The sequence below is a fragment of the Rhamphochromis sp. 'chilingali' genome (genome assembly GCF_963969265.1).
Source record: "Rhamphochromis sp. 'chilingali' genome assembly, chromosome: 11".
Classification (NCBI taxonomy): domain Eukaryota; kingdom Metazoa; phylum Chordata; class Actinopteri; order Cichliformes; family Cichlidae; genus Rhamphochromis; species Rhamphochromis sp. 'chilingali'.
In genome coordinates, this window is record NC_137938.1 from 18,864,176 (window position 1) to 18,889,184 (window position 25,009).

The 25,009-nt window shown below is 39.9% G+C and overlaps 1 protein-coding gene across 1 annotated transcript; it reads left to right on the top strand.

Annotated features, from left to right (window-relative positions):
- Positions 1-20,867: 20,867 nt before the first annotated feature.
- On the top strand, positions 20,868-24,558 carry LOC308405110 (sialic acid-binding Ig-like lectin 14; the record flags this gene model as incomplete). Its single annotated transcript, XM_080895532.1, has 9 exons — positions 20,868-20,916; positions 21,079-21,429; positions 22,027-22,317; positions 23,046-23,294; positions 23,410-23,670; positions 23,775-23,865; positions 24,068-24,160; positions 24,304-24,373; positions 24,457-24,558. 9 exons carry the CDS (start codon positions 20,868-20,870, stop codon positions 24,490-24,492), a joined length of 1,491 nt encoding a protein of 496 aa, XP_080751658.1. The 3' UTR covers positions 24,493-24,558.
- Between the last annotated feature and the right edge of the window lie 451 nt (positions 24,559-25,009).

Here is a 25,009-nt window from a genome sequence, read left to right on the forward strand (position 1 = left end):
TATAACATCAGTTTCACAGTACATTAATGGGCGGGTCCTCCAGCTGGATCCAATCACGCCGGGGCAGTATATCCACGCACCAATCGGAACAGGGCCCTGGCACAGCTAAATTAACATAGAAAAAACACAACACCTGCACAAACAAACACATGGACATACAAGTTCGTAACACATGCATGAATGATGACAACCTCAATCAGGATTTTTGTCTTAAATATTTTTATTCATCTTTCTATGCCTAAAGATAAATAAACATACTTAATTCAAAGATCCCGATTGAGGTTGTCATAACCCTCTTTAACCATGTCATGCATGACAGGGTTAAACTATATAAGGAACTTGGAAAGGAAGCAAGTGGACTTTCAGTCACTTACTCTGCAAGCGACTTAGACTACTATGACCTGGATGACTGAAAACCTACATAGACATGATGTCATATGCTATTTAGAAAGACTAAATTAAAACATTCTCATAAGGGATAGAAAGTACGTGCACTGAAAAAAAGGTATTGGCCAGCTCTTGGATTTATGTAAGCATCTTGCGTGTATTTAACACAATTGCCTCATGCTTTAAAGTTAAGTGTAACTATATAGTGTAGAAACTACATAATATGCAGAGAGGGTAGATTAAATTGTTCATATCATGTTCGAGTGAAGTAAGTCAATAATATAGCAATGTTAAATTTCGCGACACTGCACGGGATTTCAGTTTTGCATGCTTTGGATCGTGGTTTGAGAAAGGAATCCATCTCAGTCAAGTCAAGCAGCCGCCTTTATTTTTTTGGTAAACCAAAAGAAGTGAATTAGGTGGTTGTTACGTTACAAAAAGTTTACCTTTTAATTTGAACACAAACGTTTCATGTTTCTATATTGAACGAAATTAAATCATGTAGGATCTGTACAAAATTCAACTTAATTTGTTTTTGTTGAGATGGCATGATACAATCTAGTAAGAGTGGTTAGTTGCTGGACACATAAAATTAACAAGATCACATGAGATTTCAAAATCACTGAAGTTATAAGAGGCAGACAACTACACACACACTTTTTTAATGTGGTTTAACCTGTCAGGGATAAAAATGTGAAGACAATTCTGCATCAAGCCTTGAAATCATTGCTTTCCTACTTTTGATAAGCCTGGATTGGTGGCATGGTTATTACTACTGTGGCCTCACAGTAAGAAGGTCCTGAGTTCAAATCCACAATCTGGTGCAAACCAGACTAGACTTTGTTGAACATTATGTAAAATGAAGACAACATGTAGTATTTAAGTGACCAAGTACTGGGGTAAAGGTTATTGAATAGTGTTGAAATAAAATGACAAAATTGAGAAGGATAAAAATATTCCAAGAGCTCAACTTACTTCATCTAAACATGCTTCAATCGCGTTTTCTGAACACAAAATGCACAGGTTTATTGAATATGAATACGTTGTGTTGATTTAACTCATGTGTTTAAGTTTCTGCCAAAGCAAAACATTTGTGTGCAACCAATGTCCACTATTGAATCAAGTAAATCCAACATGGCCTTTTTTTCCGTGTATTTTTATCATGTCGAACTTAAGTATTATATTCCAGTTTTTCTATTTTCTGTAATTTAAATTTCTTTTAAAACATAGACAGTATATGTAGGAAAGGCCAATTTGTGCTTTGCTTTGATGTGATATGCTTTGAAAATTTACCATTTCAATATTTGTTGACCAGTGAATATGTTTTTATTAGTGTTTGATTATTATTGACTTTGTTATTAATTAGACAGTAACAACAGAAGATGTGCCTTTTGTCTTCATGAGAATGACAGAACGCGTAACTCTTAATGATTTAAGAGTATAGAAATATATGTGGAAATATAATCCATAAAATGTATGTTAGGAATGTTGTGAGTTCTTTGTGTGTGCTACATGAATATGTTGCATCAGCATTAACATTTTTTTTATAATTCAAGTATTTATTAGATTTTGCATTTTATAACAGCAAATACAGAGATGCAGCAACCAAAAGCAAGAAGCAAACAAACAAAAACAAACAAACAAACAAAAATAAATAAATAAATAAATTTTAAAAAAAACACGACAAAACAAAACAAAACATATGTTGTATTAAGCTCAAATGTCCAAGTCAGGTAGACATGTAGGTGCAAAAATTGTCCCACTGTCCCAGCGCAGCTTCCGTCACATGATGTATTTTTCCCAGGATCTTTTCGCATGCAACATTCCCAATCATTCTGTCTTTCCACATTTTAAGCGTTGGAATATGGGAGTCCTTCCAGTGTACCAAAATGACACGGGCACATGTTACCAATGCAGTACTTAACACTCTAAACTGGTGTTTATTTAATTGCAGCACCTCTCCTTTGTCTCCTAGTAAACACAATTTAGGTGATCTGGGTAGGTTACAAAGTGTCCACCCCTGCAAATAATTCAGTACAGTGTTCCAAACTGGAAAAACGAGCGGGCATTCCCAGAGGGCATGTATCAGAGTACCTTTGGCTTGTTGGCATTTCCAACACAAGTCATCTCTACCAATCCCCATTCTATACAGCCTTGAAGGAGTATAATAGTAATTTCCCCCTGGCTTCCCTAATGTATAATCCATTGTTTGACAATATAGAATCCCATGTACCTTCATCCATTGTACGCCCTAGATCCCTTTCTCATGCTTTTTCCAGGCTCTTATTTATATTATTTTTAATCCATGGGCAAATATTATACCATTTCGCAGCTGTGCACAGAAATGGGGGTAGTAGCTTAAAATTCTCTATCGGGTTACTTTCACATGTTATTGTAACTCCTCCTTTTAAACAGTTTCTTATTTGCAAATACTTCCAGAAATGACTGTTACCCTCTAAACAAAACGTATTTTTAATATCCTCATACGACATGAAAACACCCCCTTCAAATAGGTCACTAACAGTTCTGATACCTCTTCGCAGCCATCGTGTCCAGTAAACAGTCTGCTTACCAATTTTAATTTTAGGATTATACCACAAGGGGGCATACTTCTGTACATATGGCACAAGTTTATATTTCTTATGCACCTCCAACCATGCTATTTTCGAAAATTTCAAAATAGGGTTTTGCGTCTTACTGTGATTATTCACTTTTTGTGATAAAATATCAATTGGTGTGAATGGAGATGCAAGCTCTTGTTCTATTAAAATCCAATCTATATTGTTTTTCCCTGCCCAATGTTTGCCTAATCTAGCCATTTCAAAAGAGATGCTATAATACTCTATATTTGGCAGGGCTAGTCCCCCTTCTTTCTTAGATTGGGACAGTCGATTTATGTTAATATGGGGTTTACCACCCTTCCAAAGAAAATCTTTTATCATATTATTGTAGCTTTGCAACATCCGTCGTGGGATACACATAGGCAGCATTCCTGTATAATAGTTGATGAGTGGTGCCACAACCACCACAGTGAGTTTAACTGTGTTCACTTTTCCCCACAATGTCAAATTTAGTTTACTCCATTTACCCAAGTTTTTATTGATCTCTTTTTTTTTATTGATCATGCTTCAATCGCGTTTTCTGAACACAAAATGCAAAGGTTTATTGAATATGAATACGTTGTGTTGATTTAACTCATGTGTTTAAGTTTCTGCCAAAGCAAAACATTTGTGTGCAACCAATGTCCACTATGGAATCAAGTAAATCCAACATGGCCTTTTTTTCCGTGTATTTTTATCATGTCGAACTTAAGTATTATATTCCAGTTTTTCTATTTTCTGTAATTCAAATTTCTTTTAAAACATAGACAGTATATGTAGGAAAGGCCAATTTGTGCTTTGCTTTGATGTGATATGCTTTGAAAATTTACCATTTCAATATTTGTTGACCAGTGAATATGTTTTTATAAGTGTTTGATTATTATTGACTTTGTTATTAATTAGACAGTAACAACAGAAGATGTGCCTTTTGTCTTTATGAGAATGACAGAACACGTAACTCTTAATGTTTTAAGAGTATAGAAATATATGTGGAAATATAATCCATAAAATGTATGTTAGGAATGTTGTGAGTTCTTTGTGTGTGCTACATGAACATGTTGCATCAGCATTAACATTAACACCTTCACAGATATGGGTAACCACATGTCCAAATTTAATGTGGGATTACACTGCATTTTTATCTCCATCCATCCATTAATCCATTTTCAACCACCCTAGGGGGCATGACAAAATTAGACATTTTGGCCTCTGGATTTCCATCTATATTCAGCAACAACTTCATTAGATACACCTGTTAGATTAGATACACCACAACTCATCTGGGGCCCGTTCTTCGTACCTCGCTAAGTAGGTTAGCTGGATTTGATTGTTGACGATTTCGCCTGATCTTGGATCGTTCGGTTCCCCGAAGCTCATCCGGGACTTGCTGCCATAGCAACAGAGCCGTAAGCGTAAACCTGCTCGGGAGCAGGTTCACTTTATGTAAACAGGATTAGATCGCGGCCACGCAGGTATGTCCGCTTCAGTTATACGAAAGCAACAGCGATATTCCACCACTGTTTCACCATAAATAAATATTATCAATGTAACTAAAGATAATGCAGCACTTGATCCTGCAGCACTTGATCCATTTATTGATTTCATACAGATACATACAGGTCATTTCCTAAAAAAGGGAAATGTACTATTAACATTCTATTACATGTATGTGATTATTACAGATGTAATTCATATTTCAGAGTAGTAATTGGAAATTACTTCGTGTAATCAAGATGGGAGACCACGGGTATAAAAGCGAAGGTGGATTTGGGAAGTCTGTCGCAGTCATATCCTGTCTGTATATGCGAGCAGCCCATTGCGGAAGGTGCAAGATTGATAAGGAGAGTTCTCAGAATTCAGCGTATATTGCGGGATAGACAGGATCCTTTAGCTCAGCGCGACAGTGTGCTCATTGAGAGATATCGATATTCCCGTGAGGGTATTATTCACTTAACCAACTTGTTGACGAGGGGGTGCAGGACCACCACCTGTCTTTTTTTTTGCTCTGCCCTTTTCTTGGTTGCTGTTATGAACAAACAAACAGATTATTTCAGGGTCTCTTTCCAAGAGACGGAAAGCAATATAAGTGATAAATATTACCATTCTGTAGAATATTCTTATATTTCACTTTTACTTGTTCCCATGTTCTAGTGGGTCCTGTTGTGGCTCTAATGTGTAAGGGGATATAATATAACATAATATAATATAATGTAATATGATATTGGATAATATAGTGTAATATAATAAATTTACCCTACCGCCTACTGGTGTTGGCCAGAGGGGCCGATGGCGCGATATGGCAGCCTGGCTTCTGTCAGTCTGCCCCAGGGCAGCTGTGGCTACAACCGTAGCTGCCTCCACCAGTGTGTGAATGTGAGAGTGACTGAATAGTGGCATTGTAAAGCGCTTTGGGTGCCTTGGAAAGCGCTATATCAATCCACTCCATTATTATTGTTATTATTAAATTACTTACGAGTTTAATTTGTCAGCAACTTTCTGCCAGCCCTCTCTCCTTGCTTTTGCACCCTTTGCAGTGTTCCCTTGCGTTCTGATTAAACTCTGAAACTCCTGAAATCCCTCACTCAAGAGTTCTTGCTCTGCTGCCGAAAAATACCGAGCGCGCTCCTTCGACATTTTCGCCGACCAATCAAAGGGTTGCCGATCAGTGTTTCTACTATCGATGCGTAGCCCCTTTTACGACACCCAGTGATCTCACATTACTTCATCCAGCTGTACTGATCGTCAACAGCAGGTGTGTTCGGGGAACCGGATTAGCGAGCTCACGGTTAGCACGATGGTTTGGTCTTGGATGTGTCATTTGATCTTGGATGTAGTAAGCGACGTACGAAGAACGGGCCCCAGGTCTCCAGTCACCAGATCTCATTGAAGAGTCCTTGGGATGTGCTTGAAAGGCAAATTTGGATGGGAAGCTGTGACACAAGACTCAATTTTCTATTTGTTGCAAGAAAACCGCTGACAGAGTGCTACTGTGCTTCCTCTTTCATAGATATTTCAACAAAAAGTTTGAAGTAATGTGATTGAAAACACCAAAGTAATGCTGGACAGTATTCAGAAAAGTGACCAATCTGAACTGTGACTGACAAAAGTGCAAATTTTTTTAATGAGTTGTCAGCTGCAAGTGAGAAATGCAAGACAATGGAAAATATATGTAGCAGCGAAATCGTAGTTGTTTCTATGAGAATGTCTGATGTGGGTGAGGAAATATGTTAGTGATTTGAGAGCTTCATTAAGACCAGTGAGAATTAATTTTCTGCTGTTAGAACTGAGCCAAAGCGACTGAGTAAAACTGTAATGCCTTCTGTGTGGAGAAGAGTTATCAAACTGAATTCAGCTTGAATTCAACAGAACAGATCAACAGGATGATATCCAGTTGTGATGAGTGAAGGGGTAACAGCAAATAGTCCATGTGGTGCTAGTACAGCTTTGTGAAGGCTTCTTTGTTCAATCTCTCTTCAGAAGGCAGTTGTCTCTCTGAATTTATGAAGAGGAAATGAGACCAGTCCTATTTAGAATTGATCTATTTAAAATATACTGGGTCAGGGGGTTTTGAGTGTGAAAAGAAGTGTGAAAAGAAATCATGCAACAAGTCATGTCATTTGACTGCATGCTGGCAAGTAAGTAAAAGAAATCCAGTGCTCTGCACAAACAATGGTCACATACAATATGAGGTCCAGTCTTTGTTGTTATAGATTAAAATTAAGATTTAAAATGTGTACTCTCTTCCTATTTTCCTTTTATTGCTTTCATTGGGTTGTCTAATATTACTTTATTGACAGCTGAAGACTGGTGAGTCTTTTTTGAGGTTTCTCTGGTCAGTTGACAAAACAAACAAAACAAACTTCCCTCCCCAGGCGGTGGTTTACCACACCAACTGTCTGCCATCTATAATCCAGTTTTGAGTTCCCTCCCCACACTCTGACCTCGGGAATTCGCATGATAAGGTGGGGCCAGGTTTCACAATGAGCTCACCCGAAACTCTGGCTGATTGGGACCCACACCCTGTTTCACACCTTGGCTCAGGCGATTAGAGGATCATCAGGGGGTCCTTTTGTCCCTCTGTGGGGGGTTTCTCCCACTAGGTTTATATCTGTGACTCTCCACCATTTGACCTTAGAACTGAAGAAGCTTCTCGGAGTGAAACGTCTTCAAGCAACTTAAAGAAGTCCAGATGCTTTTCTTTGCAACCTCCTTTGACTACGATGACCTGGATGACTGAGAACCTTCACAGACAAACAAAACAAACAAATTCAATATTTACCACCTGTGACTGTAATGAGAGTCCTAAAACATTCAATATGGCTAACATTTTTTTGGTTATGATAAACTACCAGGTCATTTTCCTATGTAAATTAGGACAAGGCAATTGCTATAATCGATACTGATAACTAAAAACATGTCACCATATTTAGTGATTAAGACTTTGCATTACAGACTGAGGGTGTGATTAGAAAAGTACAGCTACTATATGTGTTTGCCCAAGTGAACTGACCAAAGTACCAAATTGTTATGTCTGTAATTTCTATTCCCCGGTGGAGAGGGATGGCCCACACAGTTAGAAGATTGGCTATTAACTGAGGGATGACCGTGGTGACTATGATGTGGAGGTCATCAGCGTTGGGGTTGTTTCTCAAAGAAGGAATGTATTACACATTATTTGTTACTTTTCTTAAAAGTAATCTGGCATGTTGGGTAATTATTTGCTACACAAAATAATTTGTTAGACTACTTGTTACATTACTTTTCTGTTACCCAGTAAAATTACCTGAAAGGCATTGTTATTTAATTATAAGTTCACAATATAAACTTTAGACAGTAGTCCCAGCACACCAAGATAAATTCCAGTTTCAATTAGGTCATACAATGTTTCTTGTACAGTTCTGATCCAACTGTCTGTCCGTTAAGACACTGGACTATTCTTGACACAAATTAAGGCCTTTACTGGTGCCAACTGCAGCCCCAGGGTGTACTTGCACTGCAGTTGGCACTGGGGTGCTTTTTAATTCAGTGGAACAATGGAGATTCAGGAGGTGCAGGGGCGTCAAACAGTCCCTGGCTATGTCCAGATGTTGCAGGGAGCATTCCTCGTGACTGAGGGCCCTCGTTTGTGTGGCAACAACTGGGTTTTTCAACAGGACAATGTTACAATACACAACGCCTGCACGACAAGGGACTTCTTCCAGAACAAGATCACTTTTTTTGGACCATCCTCCGTGTTCCCCTGATTTAAATCCAACTTTTTACAATAAAAATAAAAATATGTTTATCACCACTCCTCAAAAGTTGTGCTCAAAAGTTCCTTTCAATACACTCAGAATACAGATAACTGAAGAAACTTTGTAATGCAAGTAACAACATAAGTATAATCTTAATATAATTACTGAATTTAGTACATTAATGTGTTACATTACTGGATTACTGTTAAATGTGATGCAGTTACAGTAACTTATTATTTGGGAATCTGATACACCCAACACTAGAGGTCATCTGCCTTAAAGGATGTGAGTTGACATAATTTCAGCCAGGACATGTGGGGGATATGATGTCCAACACTGCATTTATCTCCTTCAGGGAACAGAAGTTGAAGACATAAGACTCACTCACAGATTCCCTCGCAATGAACTACATTTCTAAGTGAGCAACAAATACATGTGAAACACTTAACCTTGCCTTTGTTTGGAAGGAAGATCCACAAATTCACTAAATTAACAGTGAACCATGCTATCAGCAAAACAGGTTAACAAGAAGATATTGGATTATGATGAAGTAACGGCAAACAGGCCCTGTGATGCTAGTACAAGTATATGAAGTGTTGGTCATAGTATCTCTCATCAATGGTGGTTTTTTCTCCGAGCTCACAAAGAGGAAATGAGACTAATTTACAAATTTGAAATGGATGATGCCTGGGGGTTTTTTGTGTGAAAAAGAAGCAGAAGTTAAAAAGATTCTATTTTTGTCATTGTGCACGAACCATTTTAACATGTAAGAACATTGTCACAGTACGGTGGCCCCTAGAGACAAAGCATGTATAAACTCCAAAACACTTACAAATTCCAAATAGCACGCACAAACTCCTCAACACGTACAAAATCCAAGACACGTGCAAACACCGAGACAGGTACAAAATACAAAACACACGCAAAATACAAAACACACGCAAAATACAAAACACGTGCAAACACCAAGAGAGGTACAAAATCCAAAACATCTACAAAATCCAAAACACATGCAAAATCCAAAACACGTGCAAAATACAAAACAGGTACAAAATCCAAAACACGTGCAAAATCCAAAACACGTACAAAATCCAAAACACGTGCAAACTCCAAAACACGTACAAAATCCAAAACACATGCAAAATCCAAAACACATGCAAACTCCAAAACACATGCAAACTCCAAATCACAACGGAAGTGCTCCAGGACGCTAGGGGCAGTGTTGAGCTCGATTTGCAAAATAAACGGCAAGTTTGTTGCAAACACATGGGCTCTACTCTCCGTCGCGCTTCCCAGGTTGCCTAGCAACCATGATACTAACAGCTGGAAACGTGTCATACAACTTTTTTTGACAGAAATGAAGGAGAACATTTTTTTTTCATTTGTTTGTTTGTTTCTACAAGAGCTTTGTGTGATTTGATAAGTATCTGAAGCTGAGACCACAGGACAGTAAAACATGATTTTTGGGCTTCATTTCTGTACTGAACAGTCATTTAAGATTAGCTAGTAAATAACAATTAGCTGCTGTTTTGAGATACACAAAATTGGTGATATTTGTTTTTTTTGAAAGTGCATCTCTTTGACCTTCAAAATCACTTGATTCAGCCGTTCATTGTAGTTAAAAAATGGTTTGAACAGGTTAAGTTTCCACCATCTCCACTACTTTTTTTCCTGTGATATAACTTGCATTCGATGTATTCTTCACGTTATGTGAAATTTGCTATAAATACAATAAATTGGAGAAAACAAAAAGATGTGTATGACAAATTTTTATTTACCTTTTAGATGTAATAGTGAAATGTATGTTAACGAGACTCTAGACTTTGTTAAATGCTCCAAAAAATTACTCTTTAAATTAACTTAAAATATATCATGGAAAGAATTTCCACGTGATTAAATTGCTTTCTATTAACATTAAAGACTTGTGTTGGAATAACTTAATTTATATGAGTTGGTTCAACTCAATTAACTTAAGCTGGGACCAAATTTAGTAAATTAGTTGGAGAAAACCTACTGAATTGAGTTTGAACAAAAATCTTTAAGTTGGATCAACACTATTAAAATATATTGGATCAAAATGCAGTAAATACATTGATTCATCAATCTTTAATTAAGTTGGTCCAACTTGAGTGGATTAAGTTGGAGTAACAGAATTGCATGGTGCTAAAATAAAGCAATTTAATCACGTGGAAATTCTTTCCATGATTTTTTTATGTTCATTTAAAGAGTTATTTTTTTGAGTGTAGATCAACTTACCTCAGAATATATAAAGCATATAAACAATTACAGCAATATGATGCAACAAACACAGCAGTGCTACTAATCCAAAATACTCAAAGCTTCATAGAACTGGAACAAACATTTATTTTTAGTTCCATTCTGCTGCTGATACATACTTTAGGTTTCTGAACATTAAACTTGTTGCTGCCTTTCATAGTGTGTAACCTGAATGCCCTGAGTACTTTCTCCCACACTGAAAACACGGGAATGATAAAATTATTTGAACATTACCTAATAAGACTGATTCAGGAAAGACAATTAGTTATTTTAAACTTTTCTAGCAGTCCTTCACAAACAGGGAACAGTCTGTCTATTCTCTCCATCTGTCAGCTGCTGCTGGCTCTTCCTCCTCCTCTTCCTCACATACTGCTGAGATTGTCCTGGTGGATCATCAGGGGTGCAAAGCCTCACAGATGATGTGCAGCAGTGGGTCCCTCAGTCTGTCCTCACTCTGGACACTTGCACGTGTCACACATAGAAATCAAATGTGTGATAAGCTGCAGGATTCAAACACAAGTGTGACTTATAAACACATGTTCATACTTTTATTCCACAATCAGAGAGAAAGAAACAGAGAGAGAGTGCAGGACAGACAGGTGACAGTCTCAGGTGTACACACTGCTACAAAACAGCACCAGAGAAGGAGGATTTAGTGTTTGTGTCATTACGAGTGCTAAACAAGAAGAGTTCCCAGATGGTACAGTGGACACATGTGTGACTCCTGTGATTAAAGCATCTTTCTTTCAGCTTAACGAATGAACCGTCAGCTGACTGACATGACTGACTTTAATTACGCATAAAATCATCACATTCTCTGTAAGATTAAAGTCAGCTATTGAACGGCGAATATTTTGAAGTAAAGGCTTTAAAACCAAGTTAGTACAAATGTCATATAACTTTCCCGACATGTTGCCAACAGTAATGTTGTAATGTTCTTCATTATAAAAACATTTGCGCATAAATAAGTGACATAATATTCAGTACTTACTTCTGAAAGTTTACTCTTCGTCCGCTCCGCTTCCGCCGTTTTTTTTTCGGCAAAATTATCCACACCACCGCCGCGCTATGAAGTCTGGGATATGTTGGGCCATGAAGGCTACACCGACCCATCCTTAAAATTCAGGGAAATTAAGGATGCATTTGAGGGCCGCATTTTGAGCAGGCTGTGAATTGGGACAGTCTTCGTTGTGTCGCTGTGACATAATCTGCCTTAAAATGCGGCCTTTAAGGCTGCAGACCCCAAATCCGGTCATTGGTACTTCCTGGCTTGTGTAGTTACTAGGTAACAAAAGCTCAACACTGCCCCTAGCGTCCTGGAGCACTTCCGTTGTGTTTTGGAATTTGCATGTGTTTTGGGGTATGCATGTGTTTTGGAGTTTGCACGTGTTTTGGATTTTGTAAGTGTTTTGTATTTTGTACATGTTTTGTATTTTGCACGTGTTTTGTATTTTGTACGTGTTTTGGATTTTGCATGTGTTTTGTATTTTGTACGTGTTTTGGAGTTTGCACGTGTTTTGTATTTTGTAAGTGTTTTGTATTTTGCACGTGTTTTGTATTTTGTACGTGTTTTGTATTTTGCACGTGTTTTGTATTTTGCATGTGTTTTGTATTTTGCACGTGTTTTGTATTTTGTACGTGTTTTGTATTTTGCGTGTGTTTTGTATTTTGCATGTGTTTTGTATTTTGTACGTGTTTTGTATTTTGCATGTGTTTTGTATTTTGTAAGTGTTTTGGAGTTTGTACGTGCTTTGTCTCTAGGGGCCACCGTATCACAGGGATTTTTATTTTTTAATTGTCTTTGGTTAGTTGACAGAAAAAACCTAAGCAAACATTTGTATAGTTTGTTTGTTTCGTTTTTTAACGTTTGTAAAGTTGCCTTCATCATTAGTAACATGTTCCACTTTGTCTCACTCAAACAAACCTTTCCTTCTGGTCATCGATCAAGATGTATGTGCTTTATTGAAGAAAAAATAAATAAAATAAGGAACTGATCAGCATGACTAATAAATAAAACCCTGACCCAACTCTATTTTAACAAGAAACAAAGCCAACTCTTAAAATTCTCGGTCACTACTGTTTTTCTTTGTCACTCCTCTGAGCACATTTACTTAAGATAAGGACAAAGGTAAAGTCCTTTCTTTAATTACAAAACATACAACCTTTTGATGACATGCATGAGAATAGTAAAGAAAATTAGTGACATTGGTTGGGAGAAAGTCAAATGAAAAAATCAGGAATATCCAGAAAAAATAATTGTATGTGATTATAAAGACTCCACAAGAGTGAATCTGCACCATTAAAATTATTTCTTACAAACTGAAAACATGAAAAGGCACAAACAATAACACTGAACTTTATCCAAAAACAAATCTTGTAGGCGGACACATTTTGAATAATTGATCATTAGAGGTGATGAAGGTCAAAGGGTGAACTTGTTAAATACTCTATTTCTTAAGTGACAACATTTAATTGTCTTACAGTACTATCTAGACATAGTTTGTAGGCCATAGAGTCACTTTTGGTCCAACACTATGTCTCTCTTATCATGCAGAGTGTCACCAATTCTGAGCCCTCAGTTTGTGGCTGGGGTGGTGACCTGCCTCATGTGGTCGATAGTAATGCTGGGGCAACACATGGGTTGAGAGTTCTGTGCACAGAGTAATCATATACAATCACTGAATTAAAAAATGTGTGTTTTCACTTAAATGTGCTTTTGCAATACTTGTAATGGGTTTTTCTGAAGTTTGTATTTTTAGTCAAAAGATAAGATAAGATAAGCTTTCACTACTACATGGGAAAAAAGACAGACAGGAAGAGTGTAGATCACAAAAACCTGAAGGTTTCCACAGCAGACACAATGCTGTTGACTACAGTGAGGCGGGATAATGGAGAAGGGCCACTCCTGTAGTCCACTGTCATCACTACAGTTTTGAACATACTAGGCTTGGTTTTAACTGCACCACAGAGCCAGATGGTCAACCCTACATCAGTCTGCTGACTCATTGCAATCCTCGATGAGTCAGATGATCATCATGGCACACACACTTGACTATTTTGACAGACAATGGATGAATGGGTCTGTTGAGGTGCAGTCATTTGTGTAAAGCAGGGGTGTGAGACGTATGGCCCATCCAGCCCTTGAGCTAATTTCACATGTCTTCAATTCAACTATTAATCGTTTATGTTGGAGCTGAATCTTCAGTCCTGCTGAGAAACTGGGTAGACAGGGGTGGGACTTTATTTTGATGGGCACAGCATGCGGCCAATCATATGCAAAGGCAGACTGGGTTTTTTCTGTTGTGGAGGGCAAAAGATATTTTTTCAAATAAGGCCTTTATGAAATAAAGTATTTAGTATTGAATATTGCATAAAAGTAACTATATACAAAGTGCCTTTGAATGACAGAAATGCAGGAATGTCTGGATGTACCACAAAGCCATGGCTCAGTGTCTGAGTGTCTAAAGGAGTCTCGCAGGCCTGAACGTGCGCTTGAAGCCATTTGTAACTTGTTTCATCACCACAAACAAGCACTTGCATAATTTTCGAACTTTTAATTGTATTCTCATACGTTTTACAGCTTTTTCTACTGATAAAAACATCCCTTATGGCCATTCATACTACATCTCCCCAACCAAAATTTACTGAACCAGCAGCAAAAGAAAAACAAAACTATGCTTCACATGCCACAGAGATGAAAATGCTGGTGTTGTCTCTCAGAGATGAAACTCAAGGTTTCGTCTCTCCCCAACTAAAATTAGCTGAACCAGCAGCATAAAAAGACCGAAACTATGCTTCACATCTGAAAACTACAGCTCTACCCCCCCCCCCCCCCCCTCTCTCTCAAGACCAGTTTCCCATAAAAAAATCTATATTTACTGCCTTATTCGCTTGCGTATTACTGTTTTTTTTCCAAAAAAACTACCTCTGACAAGCCTAATTTCTGCTATTTAATACCAAAGATTTTAAAACTTTTCCTAAATTATGCCAAGTTGCAAAATACTTCTCTAATAAAACCTCTGTTTTTCACAATGTAAAATGAGTTTAACACCCCTGGCGTAAAGTATCGTCCACTACAGTGGAATATCTTTCATGGAGCGAGTAACCGGAACCAATGGAATTTCCTCCTTCCCGGAGTCAGTGTCTGCTGATGTCACATCACCACTAAGCACAGCGCAGACACTTCATGTACATGCCAGTCAAGATTGCACCCCTAAACATTACCCCATTAACATATTAAACCCAGGCAAATCCATTCCCAGGATTTATTGGTATGTAAGGCAAGAGCTAATTACAGCTGTATGTCTATAATTTTCTCTTGAACTTAACTTGCAGTGGCACTACAGAATACTTGCAAATATCCCCATGCACACATTTAATTTCCACCCATTCTGCCTCTCCCAAACCTCCCAGTGGGATACAGTTGGGTAAGTGTGAGTGTGAATAAGTCTCTCTCTGTGCTTACTGTGTCTAACACCTGCTATAATCACCTGTTGGAGATCCAGGCCAATATACAGGCAGTATTCAAGACCAGTGGCAACATTTCTTCTTCACCAGGTGGTCAACTAACCACACGTTTGTAGCAGGTCTTTTGCTTCTTGTGCTTAGTTCCATGTTAAACTTATCTTGTTCTCTTGTGACCTTTGTAGTCTCTCAGATCACCACTCTAATTACGTGGTAGTTTGCATTCCTCCCTGGAAGCTGGTCACCACCTACAGCAGGTGGCTGTAGCTTAGGCGGTAGAGCAGTTCATCTATTGATTGGAAGGTTAGTGGTTCGATTCCTGGCTTCTCCAGTCTGAATGTCGTGAATGTAGTTAGGAAGCACTCAGTTAAGAGAAAGTGTGTGGTTGGGTGAATGTGGCATGTTGTATAGAGCACGTTGAGTAATCTGGGAAAGTTGAAAAATGCTATATAAGAATCAGTCCATTCACTGTCTGAACAGAGTTTTCTCATGTTACTTTTGCACTATTATGCACATGTTGTTATTGCATGGCTTAATTAGGGTACACATTAGGCTGACATCTGGGGCCAGAGCTGAAACTGTTCTGGGCCAGAACAGGGCCAGCAGTGTGTCTGCAACTGGTCCGTGGCTGCTCACAACTTGCACACGGCCCACATACCGCAAAGAATGACGGCCCTTTGGTGGCCCAGACCAGGTTTGTCAGCGGTAATCCACACATGTGCCAGCAAAGGACCATCAGTGTGTCTGCAACTGGCCAGCACAAGGCTATGATTGGACTTCCTTTTTTTTTTTTTTTTTTTTTTTGGCCTGTCCCGTTTGGCTCTTTTGCCATCAGAATTGTTGTCTAAAGGCAAAGAAAGATGCCCAACGGATTTACTTTACCAAACTGACCATCCCAGCCTTGCCGTAATGGTCCATTTGATTCACCTTTTATTGTTTATTTTATTTTCACTTACTGAATACGGGACAGACTTGACTGGGGGAAAGAAGGGGAGAAAGAAAGAGGGAAAGAGAAACAGCTGAGAAGAGGGACGGGGGAGAAGGGCAAAAGACAAAAACCAACAGAACGGGCAGAGAAAAAAAAAATGCATATATCAATCACCTGGATCACCTGCTGAGAAAGAAAAAAGAAAGCAAGCAGAAGAGAACAAGAGTAATAGAATAAACAACATCACAATGATATATGGGAATATGACAGTAAATACTAAATGTTAAACATTATTGTGCAGCACATAAGATCAACAGAACACAGTGTGCTTTGAGGTAGGAGCCAAAAAGGGTGTAGTTTGTGGGTGTGATCACCCGTGTGTACACCTGTGAGCATGGATGCGCTTGTTTTTTGTTTTTTAAAAGGTTCCTTCATGTAATAATCTGCTAGAGGGTGTGGGGGGGCCACAGCCCCGTCCTCCAGGGCGTGAAGCAGGTGTGGAGGAGATCAAAACTCCAGACATCCAGAGGCCCCCAGAACACAAGAGACCATGGAAGACCAACAGAGGGGCAGCCGCGCCACTGTTCCAGTAAGAGCTGAGGAGAGTCCCAGATGAGGGCTTGCCCAGCAGCCGCGGAGCAGAAGTCAGGGGGAGTTGCAGTGACGCGCCCGTGAGCTCCGCCGGCCCCCAGCTGTGCCTGAGTGACCGAGCCCCAGGCCGAGAGGCCGGGGGCACCCCACCTCCAAAGGGGCCCGAGCGAGCCCCAGGCCCCAGGCCCCAACAAGCGGCCGCCAAGGAGTGAGCCGGTGTGTACCCGGACGCCCACCCCCAGACACAAAGAACCACCAACACACCGACACCTGAGGGAGTCCGCCACCGGCAGGGGAAGTGGTGGTGGGTGGAGATAGGCCTCCAAACCTTGGAGGGCCTGAGGTGTCCCCAGAGAGGTGGCGTCTGATACCCAACCTGACATATAGACACAGACATACAGGCACACACAGACACAAACATCCATTCCCACCCTCATGCTCTCATATGCACTCACTCCACACTCAACCAACGTGGAGACAGACATAAAGAGACGCTGTACACACAATCACACTCCCCAAGCGTACTCTACAAATCGGGTCTAGGTACCCTTGCCCCTGGAGGGGGGAATTGCACCCAGACCCAGGTGGTGTTACCCTTTTCCCTGCGGTGGGGAGAGGCAGACCACCCCGACTCCGCAGCAGCAGGGAGGCCCCACACCCCAGACCGCAGTCGGACGGCCAACTCCTCCTACTAGCCCTCCCGCTCCAGCAGGCCGCAGAGAATGGGGGTGGGAGAAGACTCCAAACCTCCCTCCACCCGCTCATTGTAGTGTTGATGCATATGTGTTCTAAGGTGCAATTAAAACCCAGGAGGGCTTGGAGCTACCTGCCAAGGAGCAGCAGGTAAGCGCATGGTCCCTCCTGCTAGCCCTCAATGACTAAGTGTATTTAAAATTGAGAGGTGGGCAATGACGTCAGGGGTGAGGTATACACCCTGATGGTAATTTGGACTCCGTGATTGTGCCCACCCCCAAGATCCTATATGTATGTGTAATGAGAGTGTGAATAATGTGAATGTCTAAGTTGTGGGATAAAATTGAGGCAGAGGCAGCCAGAAGGGGACGGGGGGGGGGGGGGTAGCCTCCTCTGCACCCTGGTGACATACCCCCACTCCAAGGCCCTGCATGTGTGGGTGGTTGTGGAGGAGCGGGAAGAGGGAGGCAGGTGGAGATGGGGAGGGAAGGAAGGGAGGGGCAGGTAACCCCTCCCTGGGGCCAGCTCCCCCGCTGACCCCAGTAGGCACTCCCATCCTTCGCGACCCGCCAGGGAAGGGGGGCCCAGGCCCATCAGACCGGGGCCCAGTGCAGTAGCGCCCTCCGGCTCCACAGAGCCCTGGACAGTCCACCCAACCCCACCACAGAGAAAACTGCACCCACCCCACCATCCACACATCTTCCAGACTACATAAGACGGTAAACGCCCAGGCTGAGATCTTCCTCCACCTCTCCTGTATCTCCCCCTCCTGCAGAGAGTTCCTGAAGAGAAGAAAGCTCCTGCAAGATGTGACCATCCCCCCCACCAGTTGAAGAGCCCCCCAGGCGGCTCGACGCACCGGCGGCACCCTGCTCCAGGGCCGGGCCCCCATGCACCCACCCGCCCACAACCCCGGCAACACACCAGCCAGGACCCAAGCCCCCGAGGCCCGGCCAGGGCCCCAGCCCAGAGACGGAGCGCCCCCAGAACCTCACGCCCATCCCGGACCCACCCAGGGGCAGCCAGGTTGCCAGGTCAGTAACCCACGTCCGTCAGCACAGACCCTCCCCTAGCCCCGCTGCACGCAGCCGCGAGGAAACAGTCACCTGAGAGCCAACAGAGCCCCCAACCGGACGTGACCGCTACCCCGGGTTGAGCCCCCCAAGGAAGATGCCTCCGGGGAACCCCCCGACGCCCTAAGCCTGTCCCTATCCCTATGATTGGACTTCCAACAAAATCATTGTAAGTATAAATGTACAAAAACTAAGAATTGGGAACTGAAACTAGGAACTTGGGATAAACCAGGGAGAGACAGCAAGAGTGGATGACATGACAAAAAGCAGAGGGAAACTGATGACTTAAATACACACACACAGGATAATGAGGTGATTGGCAACAGGTGGGAAGACGTGATGAACAAATCATAACATGACAAAAAAGAGACAGGGGAAGTGATACTGAACACAATGCATGTGAGACAAAGACTGCCAAAATAAAATGAGAAACACAACACAGAGACAGAGAGCGAATAAAGAAACATAGATAACCATGTCATCAAAGTATAAGACCAAAGCTATACTCCACGTTTGAAAAACACTGTCATGATTTCCCTCTTACTTTGGCAGTCTTGCTTCCACCATGATAAATTCACACTTCGTGCACAGCTCTATTTCTCATTTCTAGATCAGTTTACCATCAAAAATTGATATTTTCTGCTATAATCAGTTGCTTTTTACATGCCAGTCTATCGTTGCTTACAGTGCTGTCAGCTGCCTTTTTTTTTCTTTTTTTCAATAAGTGACCTCAGACAAGAAGGTCGGTATTGCAATTCTGCTATTCTACATTACATTCAACAATTTTACCTTTCACAAATTATGGGAACCCATATGGAAAAGAAATAGTAAAATCTTATAAAAGACTTGCATAAGATGTGGCCTAATCATATAAGGCTTATATGATTTACTCATTGAAAGTGGCCACTTTCTCATTACTTTCATATTTTGTTTTAGTAAGTATCCAAAACATACAAGTTTCATTTATAAAAATTTTCAAGGGATCTTATATCTGTTTTCACTCTTGTATGCTTTTCATACAAGTTTCACACAAGACAGATACAAACTTTATAAGATTTATATAAATCTTTTCCATATGGGAAATTGCAAAAGCAATGAAACCTATGTAACTTTGTGAAAGACAGAACATTTTGTGTTTGTGGTGGGGTGTGGTCTGCGGTGCCTTGCGGACGCACCTGCACGGCATCCGCAATCACACCCGCCGTGTTAAAACACAGGGACTCAGGGGTTGGTGTGGGGTTGTGGTTGTTTGATGCAAATGTTAAATAAAGATGGCTCAAAACATGGAACTGTGGTCCCGTCGTGCCTTATTCACACCACAGTGTTGTTTGTTTTTTCCCTTTAGAAATTTGAGTTTTTTACAATTGCAGTTTTAAAAAAACAAACAAACAGAGCTAACAGAACTTTTTCTTACTGCAGCTTTTTTAAAATCATTTAGAACAACTGTTAAATGTGTAACTTCTTTACGCTGGAGTTTTACTGGCCCGTCCTACTTCAGCTCAAAGTGGGCTGTATGGGCCCGGCATACAAAATGAGTTCGACACCCCTGGTGTGGAGGGAGAAGAGCAGAGGAGAGTGGACACAGAATACTAGTATATGTACAAGGGCAGTCACTTCTTTTAACTTAATTAGTAATTCACCTGTCTTCAAACTGACATCCAAGTCGTGGGTCATACTCTCTGACAGCATTCAAATCATATCTTTGATTTCCAGCAACATCTGTATTCGCATACAATCAACAGAACTGCTACTCTATTTCTCTACCTATCAAATCAACATCCAATACTTCTGCCCTTGCTTCACTTCCAACTAGTGTCCTGCACACACAGTATATTTAACCTCCTTCTGTCCATCTGCCAATCATAACACATTGCACATAACATTATACATATTACACATTCCACACTCTTAGCTTTCCTTCTCTTCTTGTGGCAACAAGGTGTATCCATACATGTGTGAAATACTTTTTTCTAAAGGAGGATCCATAAATGACTATGCGGCCAATTCATTTAACGTTAACAGCTCCACAAGAAGAAACCTAGTTGTGATGAGTAAACAAAAGGAGCCTTGGTGCTGCTGGTACAAGTATATGAGTTGTCTCGTCTCTCAAAGTGTGAAGAGGAAATGAGACTAACATGCCGATTTAAAACTAACCCTTTTTTGTGAAATGAAAGCAAAAAATTTTTATTTCTTTCTGGGATTGTGTAAGAACCAGTTAAACACACGACACAGTGTACTGTTTTAATTTGATGCTTTGGTAATTTGCTGTTAGTATTTGACACACATTGCTTTACTGATGCTTCTATACAATGTACTGCATATATCATACATGGTCTGTAAAATGTAAGCATGCCTACTAAACAGCTATGTAAAGCCTCTCATTTGCTGCTTTTTTGGTCTCATAGTTTGTGGTCTATTGTTTTTTAGGTCAACTGGTGAGTTTTTTGTGTGTATGTCCATTGATAAATTAATAAAACAAGCTTTCCCCATTATACATGCATGAGACTTTGTGGTAAAGCGAACGCAATGGCTAATACAAGCAGGAAGGAAACCAAACCTTTCACTTCTCCCCTGGAGGAAATGAAAGCACCCACACAGTCTTTAATTTTTAGAAGACGAGATGGATGCTTTACAGCGGCTTGTGTTTTTCATATGCATTTGCTTCAAAGGTATGATATGTTCTGCGTTTTGTATGAAGTTATTTTCAGAAATTCTAGAACTAATTCAGGGGAATGTGCATTTTATTTCATGCATTTAAGCGTTCTTTCTCTTATCGATTGTCCTGTTTCTGCGCCTCACTTCACTCCATTTTATTGCGCAATTTATTGCAGCCACTCAAACGGAATCATCCTGGACAGTTGATGTGCCATCCTCAGTGGAAGGTCTCCTTGGGTCATGTGTGGTGATCCCCTGCTCTTATAACTACCCAGATATAGCGGCCCATACATTCACAGGGATTTGGAGGATTGATGACCAAGTCATCTATCATCCAACTGAGTCTAACACTATGGAGAAGTATAAGGGACGAACAAAACTTCTGGGTGACCTCAGCAAGAAAAACTGTTCTCTGATGATTGAAAATCTTCAGCAAAGTGATGGCGGACCTTTCTTTTTCAGGATTGAACTAGAAGGTCCAAACAAGTTTTCCTACTCTAATAACAAAGTCTCTATTTCAATGATCGGTAAGTAAAATTTTAGTTAATACTGTAAAAAATGACATTTTGTGGGTCTCATAAGCCTTTCTTTATTTCTAGACTTTTTTTTATTTTCAGAAAGATATGTGCTCAATTAATATAAATTAATTTTAAATGTTTTCAGGTTCTTCATTTTTGGTATTAAAATAGGTTTAATTCTTTAAGCAGATGTGTGATGTTACCACACAGTTAACAAGTTGTTGTTGTTGTTTTTTTACAAAAATTATAATTTGGTTGGGAAAAGTGCAGACACAGTAAGAAAATCATGCCAAATGAAGCCCCTACTTTTTTAAAATCTTATATTTTTAAGCAAAATAAATTATTTATTTATTTTTTCCTGTGGACAACAACCTAAATGAGGCAGGAAATATCTTTTTTATGTTTTTTTCCCACATTTTTCCTTCTTAGATTTTGTGAAAAAGCTAATGTTTTTTGTGTTGGTCACCTCAATGGACTCTTATTCATGTTTTATCAATAAAGACAAGCCCAGTCATTATAAAACATGACATCAACTGCCACATGCGTCAAGTGCCATGTGTTGCATTACAGCAGTTATATGATGTTCATGTGTTCTCGTTAAAACAGGTGAACCAAATCCCACTGATTTCTTTGTGCCAGAAGAGGTAAAGGAGGGTCAAACTGTATCTGCATTCTGCTCTGTGTCTCACTCCTGCCCCACAAATCCACCTGATTTCCACTGGAGTCACTCTGGAGAGCAACATTTTCAGACACAGAATCTTCAAAATGGCCAGTGGAAAGCAACATCTACTCTGGCCTTTCGCTCAGACCGCACTGATCACAACAAACCTTTACGATGCAGAGTTACATACAACGGAGGAAAGCAGCGGGAACCATCCAAGACAATTAAAGTAAAATGTAAGTGTGCAGCTTTAACAACATGTTGATGTTTAAAAACGGGGCGACCGCTCAGGGGGTTGGGAAGCGCATCTGTAACCGCAAGGTCGCCGGTTCAATCCCCGGGCTCTCTGTCCTGGTCGTTGTGTCCTTGGGCAAGACACTTCACCTACTGCCTACTGGTGTTGGCCAGAGGGGCCGATGGCGCGATATGGCAGCCTCGCTTCTGTCAGTCTGCCCCAGGGCAGCTGTGGCTACAACTGTAGCTGCCTCCACCAGTGTGTGAATGTGAGAGTGGATGAATAGTGGTATTGTAAAGCGCTTTGGGTGCCTTGAAAAGCGCTATATAAATCCAATCCATTATTATTAAAAAAGAATCCCTTAAATATTGTAAATGCTGTAATTTAGTGAGAACTTTTTAAAAGATGGGACACAGTTTTATATAAAGTTTTAGTTGTTTTTTTTTTATCGGGGCAAAAAAAATGTAATAATGAAACCAAAGAGACTGAAAATTAAATGTTTTTTAAAAAATCTGAACAGAAAAAAATCATAAAATGTTTCTGGTTGATATGTAACATTGGCTTTGATATTTTGTCATAACATTTATGTTTATCTCTTTGGTTTCTGAAGTTTTCTTTTATTGCTACACCACGTCAAAATATTGAAACAAGCTCAGCTTTGACCTGATTGTATGAAAAATAAACTAAAATGCTGCACAGTAACATTAAGGATTAAATGTTTCTGTGCAGATGCTCCAGTGAATGTGAAGGTCGAGTACCAGTCAGATGTTAATGAGGGAGAGACTGCACACCTGAAGTGCTCCAGTGATGCAAACCCTGTCAGCAGCTATGAGTGGCACAGTGAATCTGGTGCTCTGCTGAATAAGGGGCAAACCTACACAATGTCAAATGTCTCCAGAAACTCAGAGGCCGTGTACTGCACTGCTGTCAATAAGGAAGGACGAGTCAAATCAAGCACCCTGAAGCTCAATGTGTTATGTAAGTAAACAATACAAGAAATATAACAACAGAAGAGATTTTTCTTTTCATTCAAACATATATAATAAATGTATGGTTATCTGCTAGATCCTAATTATATCTGCTGTCTTAACAGATGCCCCTGACATTGAGACTTATTCTAAGTGCTCCTCATATAACGGCATAGTAAAGTGTGATTGCATCGTACAATCCAGGCCTCCCAGCACGGTCCATTTTGTTCTTGGTGACAGAGTCCTGCCAAGCAGCAAGGTAGAGAAAAATGGCTCTGTTACTACTGGGACTCTGCAGACAGACTTTGGGTCCTTCAAGTTTGTGCACTGCCTGGCAAACAACACGTTGGGAAATTCTAATCTCACACTCTTTTTACCTGTTAATGGTAAGAAAAAAAACTTTGAATCTCAAGAAAACAGCATAGATTATAATCACTCTATATTTACATGGCAAAACAAAAAATATTCAATGTGTTTTCTTTTTGAACAGACAACATGCAGAATATTTTCATAGCCTCTGGAGCAGGTGTGATTGTTCTGATAATTCTGATAGCCATTGGAGTGGGAGTTGTTAAAAAATGGTAAGTTGTTAAGGACAAGTTACACACTCTAAAACATTAACAGGTATAAGTTCAAGTCATGTAAAATGTCAATACCTGTTTTAAATATGATCATAAAATAAAGCAATATTTATCTGCTTCTAATTGTTGCGATGTTATGCTAATGTTGTATTTTAGAGGTTTTGGAAAGTCTTAGTTTTTCTCCTGATGTTTTAAATTTCAGCAGGGGGCAATCAGACGGCACGCCAAAATCTGACTTAAGCACCACGAGGTCAGACAGACCTGCGGAGCCCCCTCGTTATGCCCAAACAAAAAGGTTTTAATTCTTCAAATCAGTAAAAAAAAAACAAAAAAAAAAAAAAACATTATTCTTTATTAAACATGAATGATGAATATTTGATATAATTTGTGTGTAGAGGGAAAAGCCAAACTTGTTTCCTTTTTGCATTCTTTGTACAGGAAGGAGAACTATGAGGATGTCCATTGCAATGACATTTACGGCAATGACAGTGTGTATGGGAACACAGAGGTAGGTAAAGTTTTGTATTTTTTAAAATTTAATCTAATCATGCGTCAAAGACTGGAGTGAATTAAGCAGTCTTTTCTGTGCAGACTGACTGGGATGAATCAGTATACGCCAACGTGTAATATATGTGGAAGACCAGCTGCGGTCAGGTCGGAGTCAAGGAAAAAAAAGATCCTAGTGCTATATTCATCTTATACCACATACATATTATATCAGTTTTCCTGTCATCTGTCATTCACATTTCCTTGTAAAATATTGTTTAAGAGAATTTCTGTTTTGTACTTTTGTTTGTCTGATCAAATAATGTGCTTTGAAAAATTACTATTAAAGTTTTGCAGTAATTACAAAGTTGTCAAGTTACTAAATATGTTTATTAGCTGTTTTATCGTTATTGTTTTTGTGATTAGTTATTGAACAACAGCACAAGGTGTTCTAATCCTCTTCATAAAAAATGACATTTAATACATAGTAGCTGTTAATGTTTTAACTGGAGAAAATACTCAGGAAAGCGTGTCAATTTTAAATCTTATATTAGCTACATTGTGAGTTAATTAAATATGCATTACAAATAAATAGTATCAATGCTTACAAACAGCCTAACAGATATGGGTGACCACATCTCCCACTTTATGTGGGACT